General features: G+C 40.7%; 1 protein-coding gene across 1 annotated transcript in view; it reads right to left on the bottom strand.

Moving 5' to 3' along the window:
* The window catches only part of NETO1 (neuropilin and tolloid like 1), a 109,812-nt gene that overhangs the window by 20,913 nt on the left and 68,812 nt on the right, over positions 1-20,087 (bottom strand). The window contains exon 7 of the mRNA XM_049619603.1: positions 11,437-11,665. Coding sequence (XP_049475560.1) covers positions 11,437-11,665 — 229 coding nt within the window. The remainder of the gene's footprint in view (positions 1-11,436; positions 11,666-20,087) is intronic.

Below are 20,087 nucleotides of genomic sequence, written 5' to 3'. Positions count from 1 at the left end.
TTTATTCTTGTCCACCACATCTCTGGCAGACTGACAACCTCACCAAGACAACACTGATCAAAACATTTTGATGGGGGGTGCCTGGGTGGCTCAGTTGGCTAAGCGTCCGACTCTTGATTTCAGCTCAGGTCACAATCTCGCGGTCATGAGATGAAGCCCCACCTCGGGCTGTGTTGGGTGTGGAGCCTGCTTGGGATTCTTATTCTCCCTCTGCACTGCCTCCTCTCTCTCTCAAAAAAATAAATAAAAAGTTCGTTGAGAATTCTGCAAAATTTTCTAAGTAATTCAACACATACACATGGAAATCAACATTATTTAAAGGAAGACAAATATTTTAGTCTAAAAAATCATTCAAGAAAATTGATTTTAAATTTTAATTATTCCACCAGCCTATAAATCTATATACATACTTTAAAAAAAGTAATTTGAGCCAAGAATTACTTCCAATATTAAAATATTTCTGATTGTTATCCTCTTTATGGTACAACTGGACTCAATCACATGCTTAAGAGGAAGGAAGGGTAGGTCCCTGGCAGACTATACAATTTTATATTATTATCCCTTGCTCAAAATTCTCATTATATTGAAAGTAAGAAACTCCTGACTATAAAGGTTTCAGTATGTTGGTATCCCATTAATAGACACAATGGTTATCACCAACCATTTACCATTAGCTCTGTTTTGAACACATATATTTAAAACTCACAGCTACTCTATAACCTCTCCTTCATTTTCTGGAAAAGAAACTGAGGCTTAAAGTCAAGGTGTTATAGATAAGAAAGGAGAGGAATTAACTGACTGTCACCAAATGGGTACTCTTTCATATATTTTCAGACTATTTTGATTTTTTTATCAATTAAAACACTTTAAAAATTCTTTTAATGTTTATTTGAGAGAGAGAGAGAGAGAGAGAGCAAGGGAGGGACAGAAAGACAGGGAGACACAGCATCCGAAGCAGGCTCCAGGCCCTGAGCCATCAGCACGGAGCCCGATGCAGGGCTCAAACCCATGGATTGAGAGATCATGACCTGAGCTGAAGTCGGAAGCTTAACCAACTGAGCCACCCAGGTGCCCAAAACACTTTTTTGAAATGATCTGTAATTTTGTTTTGAAAAATGCTTAACATTAATTTTAGAATTCAAAACACATACATGCATACCAAAATTATATATTTATATATTTATGATACATTCTCTTCTTGTACTTTTCCTGTAGTGATAAAAACATTCAACTTTTAAATAATTTCATTATATAGAAGAATACATATTCAGTAGTAGGGCATGAAAGGGACATGTATTTAGAGACACCATTACCATTTGGCATTGTGTACCTTTGGTCTTCGAGTCCAATAAACTATATTTTTCATAATTTTAGGTGAAGAGTTTATCAATTTAATAGAAACAAACAAATAAAAACAGAATAAGAACAGCAAACCTACTGCGGTAAGCTGAATAATAGCTCCCAAAGATGCCCACATCCTAATGCCCCGAATTTGTGAACATTACTTGATACGCAAAAGAGACTTTGCAGATGTGATTATGGGCTTCACAATGTGGCGATTATTCCGGATTATCCAGGAGGGGCCAAGGTAATCACAGGCATCTTTACAGAGGAAAGGAGGAGCTCCAAGGGACAGAATGTGATATATAACAAGGAATCCAAGAGAGACCAAAGGTGACCTTGCTGGCTTTGAAGGAGAAGGAGCTATATAACCCACTCAATGGGAAGAGCACAGCTCTAGAAACTGGGACAGGTGAGGGAATGCACGCTTCACTACGGCCTCTCAAGACAGTGGCCCTGTTGACACCATGGTTTCAACCCAGTGACATCTATTTCAAATAATACATTTTTGTTGATTTAAGCACTAAATGTGCTTAAGGAACAGCAACAGGAATGAAGCCAATGTCCCTATTTACACCAGTAGTTAATTTCTCGGAGGAATCAGAACACGATCCACCAGCCCCTGTAGATGGAACTATGGCCACACAACACGGCAACAGGGGCGGGAAAGGCCGAATTGGGAATAGAGTGAGATCTCTGACATGAGTAGCCAATGGCTTTTGACTAGAACACCCTGCAAGTCATCAGTCACGATTCTCTATGAAATGGTCAAGAGCAACATTTTCTAACTACTGACATCATTTAAAATTAGAGCAAACTCAAAGATTCACTCATGTCACCCAGAGGAGGAAGGACCGATGTCACCTCTAGTGCTCCAAGGACATTAGAAAAACATAGGCTTAGCCATCAGCATCTGTCATGCCATAAACAAGCCATCAGGTGAGTGTCTTGAGGGTAAAAATTCTAGTGTAAAATTCTAGTCTTGAGGGTAAAAATTCTAGTGGAGAAATTCTAGTGTAAACCATGGTGATTATTTAGTCTGAAAGAACAGGTCATTAGATAGTGACCTGTCCTCACCTGTTGGTATAATTACCACCTCCCAGAAAACTCTATTGATTAGTTATCATTTCCTGACATCATAGATGTGTCTTGATTTTCCCAACATAGAAAAGAACATCTATATTCTTGTTTTCTTGGATTTAATACATTTCTTTAGAAAGTCGTATCAAAGTTATATTTATTGCTTTTAAAAAAATGTTTACCAAAACAATAACTGTTCATTGTAGAAAAATCATAAAACACTGAGGATCAAAAAACCTCGACCCCTAAAATTAATCACTATTGCTACCTTAAATGAATTGCCTTCTACACACATGCATTACATATACAGCAGACACTCTATATTAAATATTTATCACATATACTTACGATATACTTTCATGTGTGTTTTGTTTGATATTTGCTTTGAGAATTTTATTTTTTTCACATAGCTCAATGTTTGTATCATTCTAACACAGCATCTAAAGAGTTAAAAGAATATATACAGGTTCCAAGAAGCATTTAACCAAGCCACTTAATTTTCATTGTTTAAATGCTTTTAAACATACTTATCACTAATATATACATACATTTTTAGATTAAGTTTCAGATCAACAGAAGAAAGCATGCATATATTCTCGTTCTCACACCATCTACAAAACTGGGTATTTTATTATGGTTATATTTTTAAACAATTGAATAGATAAAAACAGGCCTGATTCCTACTGAAATTTGCATCTCTTTGTTTACTGACACAGACCGGTGTATGTTTCCTATACCAACAGGCCATTTCTGTTTCTCTATGAATTGATTTTTCACTTTATTTGCCCCATTTTCTTCTCGTTGGCTTATACAACTTTCTCTAATTGTCTTATACAATCTTTACGCTTCTTTAAAATGTTTTTGTTTTATTCATTTTTGAGAGAGAGAGAGAAAGAGAGAGAGAGAGAGAGAGAGAGTGCACAAGCAGGGGAGGGACACACAGAGAGAGGGAGACACAGAATCCGGAGCAGGCTCCAGGCTCTGAGCTGTCAGCACAGAGCCCGACGCGGGGCTCGGACTCACGAACTGTGAGATCATGACCTGAGCTGAAATTGGACACCCCGCTGACTGAGCCACCGGGGCACTCCAATCTTTATTCTTCATAGTTAAGAATGTTTACCCTGCTGTTTATGTTGCCAATTATTCAATTCAGCTTTTCCTTTTTTATTTTAATTATGTTTTTATATTAACGCCTATCTTACTTTTGATGCTTATATATATGATACATCCCCTAGCCACACAGTGTTTTATGTTTACTTTAGAAACAGGTGCCAAAATAGGACACATGTGCAGCAATTTTGCCAGCATATTCTGTGTCTTACTGATATTTCTATATATGCCATCTGGTATTTATGCAGCTGTATGACAGATATAAGTAAATATTTCCTGTATTAGCAAAGTAGTCTTCAATGTTTCAAAACGCACCGACTCTTAACAGTGAGGCATGGAGATCTCTACATTAAAACATCAGTTTACAATCAGCAGCATGGCTTCCTCTAATGAAGGTCATTTTCTCTCCTGGGTGAAATGCAGGAAAACACCATGCCTTTGGATGTTATCATTTACCCCAAACTTGTAATTGTGTTGGGGCTTGCTTTTTCTAGAGAGCAAATGAAACATTATTGCTGCGAGTTGATGATCATCAATATGTTTTGGTGTGTATTCTCAGAGAGCTCCTGAGCTCAGTGCACTTGGACGCTTCTAATCAAACATCTCTGCAACTTTTCACCCTGAGGATCCACCAAATTTAGTTTACTGAGGTCACAGAACAATTTTACTTGTATCTTGCAAAGTTGGGCATGTGCACCCCGGCGGACAGAATGTAAATTGTGGACACAAGAGACAGATGGCATGCCAAACTATGCTCCAGACAAGAAACAATAATAAAACTAAACGGTGAAATAATAATCGCTCGCTGTGGCCAAAGAGCAAAGATCCTACTAATATAAACAAATGCTGGAGAGAGAGGAAAAAAAGACCCTATGAGAAAAGAGTAAGGCTTTTTAAAGTACAGCGTTTCAGTGGATAGTTCACTAAAGTCGATGAGGAAGTACGTGGTGACGGGGTGGAGTAGAGTGCCAGATGGAAATGAACGTGTTCTGGAGTGAGTCACACGCTGCAATTCAGTTCGAATGAGTGCGGTAGCACCATCCCATTCATCTCTGGGCCATCAGCGGTTGGGTGCTTATGCATTAGATGAAGGAACAAAATGGCGAATGGAGGGATTCCAAGTAAGTATCAAAATGAAAACATGGATGCCTAGGTTAATAACCTAGTGGTCACTCTACTTTTAGGGTCAAGCTGATGTTAGAGTGATTGTTTTTTATATCTTTCCTACAATTCTACCTTGCCGCATCTCCTCAACTACCAAATCTAGAAAAAGCATGAACCAGTTAATAAATCATAACGTATCAGTTAATATATGTAAGTGACACATACAGATTGACATCTGGATTATCTATGGCCTTCAAAAGTGCATATTGTTACAACAGGAATGTGTTTTGGTTTTCTATTGCGAAGTAACAAATTACTACAACCTTACCGCCTTACATTCAGGTCATTGGGAGCACTCCGTCTCTTGGGTCGCTGGACTGAGGCTCCCCCTGTCTCCCTGGCTCTCAGATGGGCAACATTCTCGGCTCCCAAAGCCTACCCCCATGCTCTGCCACATGGTCTTCTCTACAACGTGGCAATGTGTGGGGAATAAGTTTAAGAATTCTCTGAGCTTGCACCAATGGGTTAACAAGGCTTAGGGGGGAGAGTCGCCACAGGATGAAAGTGTCCAAGCACAGGTAGAGTCGGAGAGTCACTGCACCAGGGCAAAAGAGCCCAGGATTAATCGTGAAATAAAACAAAGCATAGAGGGAAAAGCAGCTACAGGGCGAAAGTGCCCAGGGCGAATTAGTGAGAAAAATGCCGTGTTAGTGAGGTGGCACCCTCTATCTGTCTAAGCCCTAGAAAAGTTAAAATAGACACGGTGCCCAGTGCCTGCAGTAAATGGCCGTCTTCTCACCACCGGGACGTTGTCTTGACCCTGACCCCTAACACCACATACCATCAAAACCCCTTTTCTCTCACACGCGACTTAATGATCACTGTTGTATTGTCTCTTTCTGCATGTCCATCACATATGTAAGCCTTCTGGTCCTAATAAAACAGAAACAGGACCCTTGCTCAGGACTCTTGTCTCCTCCCCGACATTAGCCTCTCTCATATTCAATTCTGTGTCCGCTCTTTTGCTGCACAAGAGAGAACTCCAGACTCAAAGTCGGTGACAGCAGCGTGCTCTGTAAATGCCAGCAGGAGTATTTGCTACAGATTAGAATGCCTCTGACTTCTTGCATTCATGCCTTTTAGACCTTCTTTTAAAAGGGCTTAAAGACTATTACCAGTATTTTTTGTGTATACTCAGCCCCGCCAGGACAGTTTCCCTTTTGATTAATTCAGAGTCAACTGATTAGGGACCTTAACTACTCATGCAAAATCCCTTTTGCCACGAAATGTAACATGATCACGGAGTGACATTCCATGATGTTCAGATTCTTCCTGCACTCAGCAGAGAGGTATGTATAAGCTCTATACACCAAAAGGTGGAAATGTTGGGGTCATCACTGCCTATCACTGCCCACTCGTTGGCTCCCAGTGCCTCACTCTTGTCATGGATGCAAAATAGATTCTCCCTTTCTCACAGCTCCCGTGAGTATCACCGCACTACAGCACTGACTCAAAGTCCCAAACCTCACACCTAAGCCATCTAAATGTGGTACAGAAGAGGCTCCTGGGTTCAGCCCTTATAGGAGTCTAGACCGTAGCCCCAAGAGACCATTTTTCCTCCCCCCGTTAGACCCCAGAACCAAAGAGACAAATCACCTGTCCCAACACTCCATCACACAATGGTGGGAGAGGCACAGCATCATGGGTATAGAGTCTGGTTGGAAATAGGGAGAATGGAGAGTAAACGGGAGTCTCTGATCCATAATAGTTTTGAAGTCCAGCAGGGCAAATGCTGGATTTCTTGGTACTGTGTTTCCATTTCTAGGAAAAACCCTCTGTCTCTATGAGCTTCACCCTCCAGGCTGGTGGTGCTGTGCTGTCACTCTTCCTTTCTATGAATGGTGACATACGTTTGCAGTTGGGCACTTTTATCTGATGGCTCCATGCCACAAGAATTTGGGGGTTCTGACGATGTCTCTTCATCGGTACTCTGCCTCTTTCAGCCCAAACCAAAAAAGTTTCTGCTGAAGGGGTCTTCTCGAGAAGCCCGTGGCCCTGGCTTGAAATTCACTGGGTTTTGCTCTCAGGCAGATGCTCACCCAAAGTCTCTGATGCAATCCTGTCTCTCCCCATGGGTCCTGCTGAGGTGGCTGAGGGTCAGCGCCCTAGTCCTCCTGGATGCCCTCCAGTCTGGAAGATCTGTGAGGCACACCTCCAACCTCCGGAAGGGGCCCTTCTGTTACCGACACTGTGCTCTTCTGCTGTCTCTGGTGATTTAGCAGAGGCTATACGGTCACACATTCAGCCTCATCCCCTGCCATGTGTTTGGCAGTCACTTCTGACTTTTAACATCTCTGCCACCTGGAGAGGCTGGCAGTTTTCAAAACCTTCAGGTCCTGATTGCTTTTTGCTCACGGGTTCTCCCCTCGATTTGCTTCTTCCCTCTCACAAGCTACTGTAAGCAGCAAGAGATGCCAGGCTATGCCTTCAACACTCTCTGCAGTAATTTACTTAGTCACGTAGCCAGTGTTGGTCCCTCAGCAGGTCCTGCAGGACAATTTCTCTGAGCTTTCCGCCACGGCAAAACAACGATTTCCTTCCCCCGGTTCCGTCCCAGCCCTCCCCAGCAGCCCTCGGAGTCCAGATTTATTCTGCCCATCTAATGCAATGCAGGCCTTTTCTAGCATGCTCCTCAAAATTCGACCAACCTATGACCACTGCCTGATCCCATGCCGCTTCCACATTTTAGATATTTGTTAGGGCGACACCTCACTTTCAGTACAAAACCTGCAATAGTTTTCCATTGATGTGTAACAAATCAGCACCAGTTTAGCATCCATTAGTCTCTAGCTTAGTATGTTCCAGAGCAGAAGTCCCTGGTTATAATTTTACTTGAGTCTAATCTTGTAGGGCATAGGAAAGTGGAGTACTGTAGGATTATAGCATGTTTGTGCAACATGTAGACAGAAGGCACAGCGGATAGGACAGAGGCATCAAAATTCAGGTTGAAAAGCACATAAACCAGTGTTGACATGTCTGAGCTATATGACTGATGTAGAAGTGTTCCCTATTGTTATCGTCATCTTTATCATTCATCATCTTTAGAAAATGGGAGCTCTGTCCATTCCTTACAAGTGATAAAGTCATCCACAAGAGAACTTATGAGCTTCAGAATCAGGTCTTCGATCCTTGCCACGGGACTGTTCAATCACTAAGCATGGAGTTTTGGGTGCGCAGGGAAAGTCAGTTTCCTTCCCTGGATCTTTTCTTATTCTGTCTGAATTCACAAAATGTTTGGGATTAGAAGAGACAGTCCCTGAGCTCTCCTTTAACATCTAAAAATATAACAAACAAAAACCAGAATCAGACCTATACGTACAGAGAATGAACTGATAGTCGCCAGAGGGGATGGGTTGGGGGGATGGACAAAAGGGGCGAAGAAGCGGGGAGATACAGGTTTTTAGTTATGGACTGAGTAAGTCACAGGAGTAAAAGGCAGAACATAAGGAACAGAGTCACTGATATTGTGACAGTGCTGTAGTAGGGCAGAGGGGAGCTACACTTGTGGTGAGCACAGCATCACGGACAAACTTGTCAAATCACTAAGTTGTCCACCTGAAACTAATGGAACATTGGGTGTCAACTCTACTCAAAAAACTACATCATATGGTCCCGACATGAGACCTTTTGACATATATTAGAATATTGTTGAATGTGCCGTAAGCACTTCTCAACGCTGCACTGGGCATACTGCCTAATAAATGCTAAGAACCAAGAAAAACGTCAAAGTGGTTTCTTCTTATTTGAGTAAGACAAAGCTGGTCGTTGATTTCACACCAATAGTTTTCACTCCATATGTGTGTGGATGTGTATGGAGTAAGATTAGAGGCATGTATATTATTAATATTATATATGGATTATATAATATAAATAAGAGAGTATATTACATATAAACTATGTTTACATATATGATATATATACTATATAAATGTTATACCTATCATCATCAAGAAAACAAAAAGGTAATGCAAAATACTTTCTTAGCCACCAATATGGACTAGAACAATACCATTTGGGGAACTTGAAACATCATAAATAGAGTTCCTTTATTTCCTCATTAAAGTCCTTAAAACGACCTAAGCCACTCAGTAGCATCACCGAAGTATTAGCACTGATCGAAGTTCATTTCTTGTTGTTTTGAAATTTTCATCTCTTATCTGGAATACCTTGACTTTGATACAGAAAGGCTTGGTCCATACCCACACACGTCATCACACAATGCCTTTGATCCTTGGCATGTCATGGTTGAAGTCCAACCAGTTTCAGCCAAAAATAAAGCAATACAATGCAAAATATCAAAAAGCTACAGAGGAAACATGACATGGACGATAAATTTGTTCTAATCAGAGCTATTGTAAACTTTATGAGATAAACACAGAGAATGCTACTGTACCACCTGTCACTGACGTGACCGTGATAAGCCATCCACTGTGCAGGAACATAAAAATTGGGGTGCTTTCTTCCTATGGAGGACGGATGCCATGGTTTTTCTGGATTCAACTTTGAAAAGTCCACCCGCTTGGAGGACTTCTGGAGATCGTTTACGTACCTGCGTGAAAACTCTTTCTTTCAGCTCAAATAGAAATACTTGCAATGGCATCTGCACAGTATGACATAATGCATCGTTTCTTGTACCAGCAGGATCTTAAAGACTCATGGAACTCAATCAGTGTTAGAGTTGAACGGGATCAGCGAAGTTTACCAGTTTGTTCCCTACAAAACTCAGACATTCCCCTACACCATTCACACCACCTGGTGACCCATTTGCAGACTGACTGCCACCTAGCCAGAGCCTGTACCCTCTATGGGAATCCATTCGGTTTGGGAATACCACACATCCTGTGAGCTACACGTTTTTCCTAAGTATCGCTCCAACATTTCCCTACAAGTTAACAAACAAATCTCACCTTTCAGACATCAATCCGTATCACCAGCGTGAGTCTCAGGTAGTGACCACATTTAGAACAAAACAACAACAAAATCTCTCAGATAAACTACGCCGCTCTTCCTTTGACTTTGTCTCATGATTCTAGTTGCTTCTGCATCCTGGCCAGCCACTTCCCATGAATGATCCTCCTTATTAACAATACCCAGAACAGAATAGGTGCTGCAAATCTACAGTTTGACCAGTGAGGCTCCCCAAGAGCCGACCTTCTTTGAGTTGTTTACCTACCTTTCCTTCATAGAAGCTAATACTGCAAAAGATATTTTTTGCCAATTGTTAAAAAAAAAAAAAAACAAAAACAAGCTTTAGCTCAGATTGTGTTTGAATGAAATAAAACTTTAGGAAGTCCTAGGAGGCAGGGCTCTTCTATACTATTGTTGTTTTAGTTGATATTTGAAACCTAAGGATGTATTTTTTCATTTTTACCCCCATTGCATTTTACAGTATCGTGTTGATAAAAATAGATGTTTGTGATCTTTTAAAAAAATTGATTATATTATCTAACGTATTAGCTAGCCCTTCCTTATGTGTATCATTTAAATGAAATACGAGTTTTCAACATATTATCACCCAACATTGATAAGGATATCAAATAAGTACCTTTAACCCCCCCACCAAAGGCAAAACCTATTGATGACAGTGGGGTAATCAGCAAGGACACCAAATGGGCTGACCTTGTAGTCTGAATTTCTTCCCACTCGAACCAAGAAAACGACGAGATTTTTTTTTTTTTGGCCCAATATCTTGCTGACATAAAAATGCTCTACCTCTAACATTTTGATCAACTGTTGAAATGAGGACACGATAGCAACATGCTGTTTCAATGTGCAGTAATCCCAGGAGAGATAATGCACTCCATGGTGGAATCAAGATTGACACAGACTGAGACGTTTGCCACTTCCAGGGTCCCAGAATTCTCCAACTGGGTAGTCAGACAGGAATTTAAAGCCAAACCTATTCACTACATGAAAGAATTGTCTAATATATTTCATATTTATGAATTGAAAAAATATTGGATGCTGTGCCAATCACTGAGAAATTCTGGCGATTTCAAAACTATTTTTTCTATTTAAAAATATATAGTTTCAAAATACAGGCTGCTGATTTCCTAAAGCGGAATTTTTCAGGATTATTTTTTTTTCATTTGTATAAATTTATTAAACATGAATTATTCAGGGTTTCTGAAGAACATTCCAAATATATCTATTAATGTGACTCATTATTTGTTAGAACATAATTTTCTAAAATTGCTGCGGTTTGCACATAATTCTGGATATCACCCATGGTGCCATTTTAAATATTTTCTGAAACTTTTTCTATTTACTCTCCTCCCAGGCAATTCTCTCTCTTTGCTTACTTTAATGGGAACTCGGTCGTCTCAGACCTATTTGCAATAAATGGAATTGCAAGAGAAGCTTACTAAAGAGAACCTACCAAATATTTTTATGCAGGTTTTTAAGACTTAAACTCAAACTTCATCAGAAGCTGCTGAAGTTCCAGACGCTTCGTAAGAGCTAAACCAGAGACAAACAAAATCCTCATTTCCCAGTCGAAGCGGGAACTGTCTTAACCAAGGCTATCATGCGTATGCTAAAATAAGGAAGCAGAATGTAATAGGTAACTCTCTCCCGTCGCTGGATCAGAATGAAGGAAAGGGAATCTCAGTGTTATTAACACCTTGTTACAACGCACCCCACTGTGCTCACGCTGCATGGACAAAACACCATTAGCGGCTTACGAGACTTGCATCATATGACATATGTGAAGGACAAATAGTCAAGTGCAGAGAATCTTACGTTCTTGGAAGGATGTGAACAGCATCTGAAATCTGCTGTTTCGACTGCCCTCATCGGCCCACATGCGGATGACCCCAAGACCTGTGCGGAGCATGACATCATTGGCCACGGTGCTGCAGAACTTAGCCTTCAGGTCCCCCACGGAACTGCTCCCATCATACACGGCCACAAAGTTCCTTTTGCATTCATTGGAATTCTGCATCTCGTAGTCCAAGAAACGTAGGTAGATCTGTAAAGTAACAACAAAGCCGCGGTCATTTCCGCAGATCGAAACACGCAAGTAGTTCAGTGAGTACCAGCCTCTCTCTCTAGTCTCACAAGACAGTCTTGATTACACTCAGTCTTATGATTTTTCTCCTGGGGATAGCAGGAAATAAAGATGTACAACTAACATCAAACCGTGCTTACTATTTTTTTCAAGTGTCATTTTCCTTTCTTCATGGACATACATGTAGGATAACAACTTGTTTGAATTAATAGTAAAGGAAACAGAAATGGTGTCAAAAGATAGTCTCTGATTTCACTTTGTTTAAATCCCTTCCCATAACCACATTGCTTCATTTTTCAAGTAGAGCATGTTAAAAAAAAATTTAAAGAAAGGGCGCTAATCTATGATTATTCTCACCACAACATAGAGTCAAAGCCATTTAGTTAAGTCCACATAAATAAAAATTAAATTAACATTTAATGGGTAACAATGCCCCATGCAACCTACACCGTAGATTATTTTTAAATACTCCCAACTACTCTACAAAGTTTTATCGTCCTATTCAGATGATGAAACTAAGATTCTGCTGGTATAAACTGGAGATCAGACGGGGTCTCTCTAACTCCCAAGGCTCTGACCCTTCCACAATATAACGCTGCTGCAGATGATGCGGTTTTATGGTCAACAGATATTATTTGACTCTGTTCCGATGGACAGTAAAAAATCACAAGCAGTTAATTTAGCTATAGATAAGTTTGAAAAGAAGTCATCTGTCCATGCACGCCATCAGTTTGGCATTACCTACACCCTGGCCTTTGACTTTGTCCCAGACACTGTTAAGGGCCCTGGGGACACAACAGTGAACAAAAGAGTGAGGCTCGGTGTTGAAAATGTGTGTCAATGAAACCATGACACCAGGACGTAATGTCACAGCAAAAGAAGTGATATAAAGAAAAAAAACAATCTGTGCTCTGTGACAGGGATATCTGGAATAGTTCTGAAATACAGAAGGCATCCTCACAAATACTTACTAAGTGACTAAGTGTTTTCTAACACGCAAGGCTATGTATGGGAGAGTTCCTCTTCTATACCCTTCTGTCATTAATGCGGTATGGATGTAAACCAAAGACACGCGTTCACCTACAAATCAATCGCTTCCATCTCTATATTCATTTTGCTCATTTATTCATAAACTCTGAATCCCATAAAACAAAACTTTCTCAGATTCAGTATGTCTGCCCTAAATTTAAAAGTTTCAATGTTTCAAATTAAAAGAAATTTCTCTTCTGTCCTGAATGTTCTAACTGAATGGGGTACTGATCTTTATTAATTTCACCTTCAGAATGGTTCTTTTCCATCTCTGACAGGTCTATGATATTTCAGCAGTCTCCTGCCGGCCCTGGATATGTCCTAGGTTCTTACTTTCCAGTTCATTCCCACAGCCCGGCCCAGTCAAAGTTATATTTCTTTTTTTTTTTTTAATGTTTATTTATTTTTAACAGAGAGAGAGAGAGACTGAGCATGAGCGGGGGCGGGGCAGAGAGAGAGGGAGACACAGAATCCGAAGCGGGCTCCAGGCTCCGAGCTGTCAGCACAGAGCCCGATGCGGGGCTCGAACTCACAGACTGCGAGATCATGACCCCAGCCGAAGTCGGACGCTCAACCTACTGAGCCATCCAGGCGCCCCCAAAGTTATATTTCTAAGAAACAAATTTAACAATCCTACTACAATCTTTAACTGACTTCCAAATAATTATAATTTTTTTTAAAAAAGCTTAAAAATCACGAACGGGCAAAGTCTTCTTCTTCTGTTTGAATATTTCACACTTACTTTACAAAATGCCATCCTCTATGCATATGACATTAGTCACACAAAAATGACCATCCCTATTTTCTGCCTACCAACCTCTTCCTGATGGTTTTTTACACACCGGTGCCGAATATTCAAGTGCCCCCACTCTCCAGCCACGGTAGAATTATTCTCTACATCCTCTATGATAAAATATTAGTTTGAATGTATTATAAGCTTTAGTTACTGGTTCTATGAAACTTTAGTGTCACTAAACCACGTGCTCCCAAAAAGCTGGGGCAGAGGTGTACGTTTTTGTACTCAAAGTGTCGAACCATGTGTTGTATATGCGGGGCACTCCATCAAAGTTCCTGAGGGGATGTGCCTGTGAATGACTGACTGACTGACTGGAAAGTTCTATTTTGTCATTGACTTCACTTGTTTCAGTACCCGGCAACTAGTGATTGCGTCCCTGTATATACCCGACTGTTTTAAGGGCTGTAACTAATAATTATACAGAATAACTGGCCTTTTATTTCTTGCAGTAGGAAATCATACGCAAAAATTCCCCAAACAGGGTATTTTTCATATAACTCTGAACTGTCAGAAAACCACAAGACAGTTTGTTACAGACTCATTAGGGAGAACTGACTGAACATAATAAAATGGGAGTCCCAAGTCCGGAAATACTCCTATAAATTTGAGGAAGAACAACAGAGAAATAGGGAGAAATGGACAAAAATTGAGAAACACTGGGAGGCACTCAAGTTTTATTATGCTTTGCTTGGTGAGGTTTTCACATACACAGACGGTCTGTAACATTACAGTTCGAGCTAATCTAAGATTTCCAGACACTTTGATGTTAACTTTAATTGCCGTGACTACAAACATAATATATACGTCCTAAAACACCTTGCATGTTCCTCCTTCCCAGTGGCGTTGTACTTTATTTTATCAGAAGGTCAACTATTACTCAGGTAACCCATCTAGGATTCACTTTTCCCAACCAAATATTACATTCCTGAAAGCCATCCGGGAAACGCCAAAATGTCTCCTTGAACCAGGCATACCTGGGAATGTTACACCTTCCAGGGTTTTCCTAACTGCTTTGTTTTATGCGTTTCCACGTGGATTTATAACAAGGTGTTGGGTGTTTCTGATGACCTTGACCATGAAGCTGGAGCGAAGGAGACAAAAAAGTTGCTCAAGGGATATAAGTAAATCAATGTGGGAACCTTCGATAGGAATAAAATACCTACTCCTTGCTTTACAGCTCTTTTCACTGTACTTCATCACCCCATCCTGACTAAAGGAAACAAATTGAAAGCACTATAAAAATATAAATACCTATAAAATCTAGAGATTTTTTCTTATAAGGTAATAAACTTGCTAAATGCAACAAAAAACCAAATACATATTTTAATCTTCAAGTACCATACGGTCAACCCAACCGAGTTTCTTAGCCCTCAAAAGAATTTGCAATTAGAATCGTAAATATGCATAGTTACCGATAGGAGGAAATACTGGGTAGGGGAGGTGAAAAGATCCTTTGGAGTGTCTTGTAAAGTAACCCTTCCCTCCAGTGTCCTTCCAAAGCTATAAAAACCAAACACTATGCCCACAGAAAGAAGGAATTAATCGTTTGACTAATTTAAGAAAGACAGATAGTTGAGAGCCTGCTGTTTCCAGGTTGAATGAGTCAGTGGCCTAATAGGCCTGAACAATTATTTCGAGTATCTTTCTTACGCTGCATGTAGAAGCCCGGCTTAAAATGCTAATTTATTATTTGCATCGTGTACCGGCAATAACCTAAGACATTGCGCTGACGCATGATTTCGCTCAAATCTCTCAGTAACAACATACACTTGCTGCAGCCATTTTAAAATGAAAAGGCCGAGAGGGGGGGGGGGGGGGAGTGTTACAGCCAAGTCACTTTCTCACAGTGACCTAGGCCCTTAGGTAAGTCGTTGGTATTGAACTCAGGTCTGCTGGACATTTGCTACTTCTCACTGCACTGCACAGACTCCTATAATTTTTTTTTTAATTATCACAGACTTATAGCCCAGAAAGGAAGTCACAAAGTTAAAGAAAGCAAACACCAATAAAATAAATAAGTGAGCAAGCAAAACCAAGCTGTTGGCAAATCCAGATAAAAACGAGGGTCACAGAAAACAAATGGGTCCCTCTGAAATAAATGGCTATCTTAAATTTTCTTAAAAAGATTGGTTTACAGAAAAGCACTGCTCTTGTTAGAAAGGCAATTTGCATATTCAGCCCATAGTTTCTCATTTTACAGCTCTAGAGAGTTTCCACATTTTCCATGCGAGGTGACTGATGTGTATTCTTACATGAAATGGAGTGACAGAAATCTAAGCCCCTTTTTCTATTTAAAGGCCATTCTTAGTAGACAGAATACTATTTCTGGAGGAAGTGAACAATTAGTCACTGGATTTTTATATATTCCCTTCTGGAGCATTCCATTATTTTTTAACTTCATTTTTCTTAATCATTGAAGAAAAGAAGTAAAACATGCCAGCGGTTATTACCTTTACTGGGGGCAGAGCTGTTGGGGCAAAAGCCAATGTCATTAGCCAGAAAAGTGATCGTGCTTCTCCACACTAGCTCTAGGATACATCATCTCACAGCCTTCCTTATATTATGACTTAAATGGTATCTTGCCAGCCTAAGGTTTGGGCCATAAGATCACTGAGGGAAAGAATGTCACGGTTTTTATTTAAGGTAGAAAACTACAGAAAGTTCTTTAGTCTCTCTGCTGAGAAAAAAGGGGAAATGATAAACAGAATCATATATAACCCCAGTAAAATAGTCAGATTACCATCTCCTCTCAGTGAATCATTTTGATGCATTCTTCTTTCTAATCAATCACCAAGAGTTTGAGCTGACAAAGTGATTTATTGAACAGGACCAGAGGGGGTTCAGAGCACATAAGTAATTTCTAGTAATATCTGGCTTCCAAATCACACTAATATGGAAAACAGAATCCCTTTTGTGCACTTAAAGCAAATAACTCTAGCTAACAATTTACTAAGGAATAATATTTACAAACAAACATTTAATACCAGCCTTTCAACCTGGTCCCTCCCCTCGTGTCACAAGGATATGCAGAACACAGACACTGTTTGGGGCAATTATTTAAGACTTGCCAGAACAGCTTTCTCCATGAAAATACACTTTAAATACACTCCGGTCTGAGAAACGCTGTCCATGGTTTCAGAACTACTTTCCACTTTGATAAAGAAAGCCACATTCTTAAGAAAAAGTGTGTAGCCTGGGGCTTCTTAGCTTGCTGTCTTATTTGTGGCCGGACATGACAGCCTTATCATTTTAGATATGACATCCCATGAATTCGGAATGTAGCAGCATCCCCTGTATTTGGAGGAGAACATCAGAACACCATACTCTTTGCTGAATCGTTGAAAAGACACACCCTACAACAAGTCCTGATACGAATATCAAGGCGATTTTTCTGGCATGTACGAGCGAGTATCAAAGCACTTAAAGTCCGTCTCCAAAATCTGACAGTGCGAAACTGAGATTTCGCTCGCAAACCGGGTGGAGTCCTAACAGGTCCAAGGGTGGTTTTCGTTGTGTTTACCCAATTTTGTTTCCGTGTTTGGAGATAATCAAGTCAGACTCAGTCTTCAGAACCCTAAATCTTATCACTGTAATCAAGGATAGTTACTACCCTTCATCTCTTGTGTTAGTTTTCTCCTTGCCCCATAACAAGTTACCAGAAATAGAGCAACTTTACTCAAGACCTGTTTCGGATCTCTGAGTCTGTAGGGCAGAAGTAATTGTGGGCTGGCCTGTGTTCTCTGCTAAGGGCATATGAGGCTGAAAACCCACCTGCTTGCCATTCTAGGAGCAAGGTCCCTGCTTTCTCGATGACCAGTTACCAGGGATCACTTTTAGCTCTTAGACAGCGTTCTTCGTTCCTCTGACTTCCCCTTCTGCCGACAGCCAGAGAAAATCCAGCTTTTACAGGGCTCATGTGGTTAGATTAGGCTCACTTGGATAAACTCTCTTTTAATTAACCCAAGCCAACTGAGTGGTAGCCTTAATTGCTTCGGCACAATCCCTTTGCCAGGTAGTTTAACATAATCAGGTATGTGATATTTTATATTCACAGTTCCACCGACGGGGCTGGAAATCCTGGGTTGTCGTATCTAAGATTCTGCCTACAATTAAGTTCATCATATAATTAACTTTAAAGCAACTTCACTATAAAATATTGACTTACTATAATTGTCAAGTTTTCCTGTTTATTTAATGCTAATTTTCTTTAAAACATTTTTGAGTCACGTGACAACACATTAAACACTAACGTGAAGTTTTAAATGATGGGTGATTACTAAAAGCTAGAGTTTTATTGTCCCAACACAGTAATCGTTAAGTTAATTATCTTCACCGCTGTACTTTTATAAGTGTTTGATTTATTTCTTTTCCTATCTTAACAAATTTGACAATTTCCCCCAAATAGTGTGGTTTTGTGACATCACACCAGACCGGGAGTCAGGATATGGAAATCTCGCCTTAGCTCTGTACTAACAAACCAAATATTTGGGCGTTTATCAGAGACTCATCACGTTTTGATCTTGAAAGGAGTTTAATGTTACCTGGGCCAAAAAAATTACCTGACTTTAACATTATTGCACAAAATTTCTGCTAAACTTTATTTGGATTCTTCTTATGGATTTGATTTTGGGGCGGCTCCATTATTAAAACCAAAAGCAGAAACCCTGTTTGTACTGAATCAAAAGCTATTCTTTTTGCAGCTTTGAGCATTCAAATAAATTGTAGTGCTTGAAACACTGCAGATTAACCCTTACCTGCCTGTTCGTCTGTCCTACGACAGTCCTTTAAATGTCTGAAGATGGCTACCACATCCATTTTTCTAGATACACATCAGTTTGTTGTTTTATTCTGAGTTTTAACTGAATGACAGTCATTTGGCTTGGTACTAAGTATCTAGAGATAAAGAAGGCCCAGCCTTCACGGAATTAACATTCAAATAGGTACCCTGCTGTGATCATCCAACATTCTTCCCTGTTGGTTCTTTTCTGTACCGGATCCAGAACAGGAAGCCATAAGACCCTGTGGCCATCCTTGTTCTAGAATCTACAGAGAGACATCTCTGGATTCCACTCTTAACCCCGGGTAAGACGTCATTATCCTGTCTTAGCTTATTCACCTTTAAATGAGCCAATCAGTAGCCGATTTCCAATGTTCTTTCTGGCTCTAGCATGCCAAATTCTAAGAAATCTGGATGAATCACCTTCTAATTAAAGGTGACCATCTGTGTTACTATTTTCTATTTGTCAAAAAGTCTGAGAAGCAATGTAAATACTTGATATACGTTTTAGTAGAACCCCAGTGAGCTATTTAGCATTAGTTGCATTGTGCAACTATGTTTCAATCCCCAGTTATCATTCAAAAATTCACCACGGGCCACTTCAAGTTTAACTTGTGCTTTGACAGTCTAGTCTCACAAGCTGCTAGGAAGTCTGCAACAACAGAAAGCCCACATAGGCAGTCATACTCTTGCTTTTCTCCGCCGTTATTCAAAGCCCACTTCCTATCCTATCACCTTTAATTTCGCAGAGAAAGCCTGTCACAATAGAGTCATCTTTGTCTAACTCTGCAGGCGGCTTCCCCTTTGGGTCACAGAATGCCAAATTCTGTAACAGACAGGTACACTGGGTATTGTTACTCTGGAATTGTACAAAAGACAGCCTATTTACCATCCGGGGGGGGGGGGGGGGGGGGGGGAAACCGATGTGGATGTGTGTTTACACTCCCACAAAAACCCTCTCTTTAACACTCCAGGGACAAAGACGCCGGGAACAACAATGAGGTGGGGCTCAAATGTTTCCAGCTGGAAAAAAATTTTTTTCCGATCTTTCGTTCATAGAGTTTAAGAAAAATGAATAGCATTTGCATGTGAACCCACAGATCGTGCAAGAGAGCAATCTAGCTCCCTTATAATCCAGGCAGGGGGTTGCCTTTTATGTTGCGAACAGCCTTGGTTTTTTGTTTTGTTTTGTTTTGTTTTTAAGGAGGGATCACTGTGTCTTTCTTCATAACACGGCAAACGTTTTCAAAGATTTGGACAAATGCAAAGAGACCTGCTGGTGGAAAGACTGGAAGCAGCGCACGGCTCTGAATCTCTGTAACTGGAAGTCCGGGGAGAGGGCGCTGCACGTTCAGACTGCACGCAGACCCCAGAGACACACGCACAGGAAAGTCAAGTGAAGAAAGCCAACACGCTTCCTCAAGATCACTCTATTTTCCCCTCACCCTGGATAGCCAGCCACCAAATTCTCCTTTTTCTATCGTGACTATTTCCTTTACCTGTCTACTGTCACAACCAGCCTCCACCGTGGGCATCACCTCCACCGTGGGGATCACCTCCACCGTGGGGATCACCTCCACTGTGGAGTTCAACCTCCACCGTGGGGATCACCTCCACCGTGGGGATCACCTCCACCGTGGGGATCACCTCCACTGTGGAGTTCAACCTCAACCGTGGGGATCACCTCCACCGTGGGGATCACCTCCACCGTGGGGATCACCTCCACCGTGGGGATCAACCTCCACCGTGGGGATCACCTCCACCGTGGGGATCACCTCCAC

This window comes from Panthera uncia (assembly GCF_023721935.1).
Source record: "Panthera uncia isolate 11264 chromosome D3 unlocalized genomic scaffold, Puncia_PCG_1.0 HiC_scaffold_8, whole genome shotgun sequence".
NCBI lineage: Eukaryota > Metazoa > Chordata > Mammalia > Carnivora > Felidae > Panthera > Panthera uncia.
This window is presented reverse-complemented; position numbering and strand designations above follow the sequence as displayed.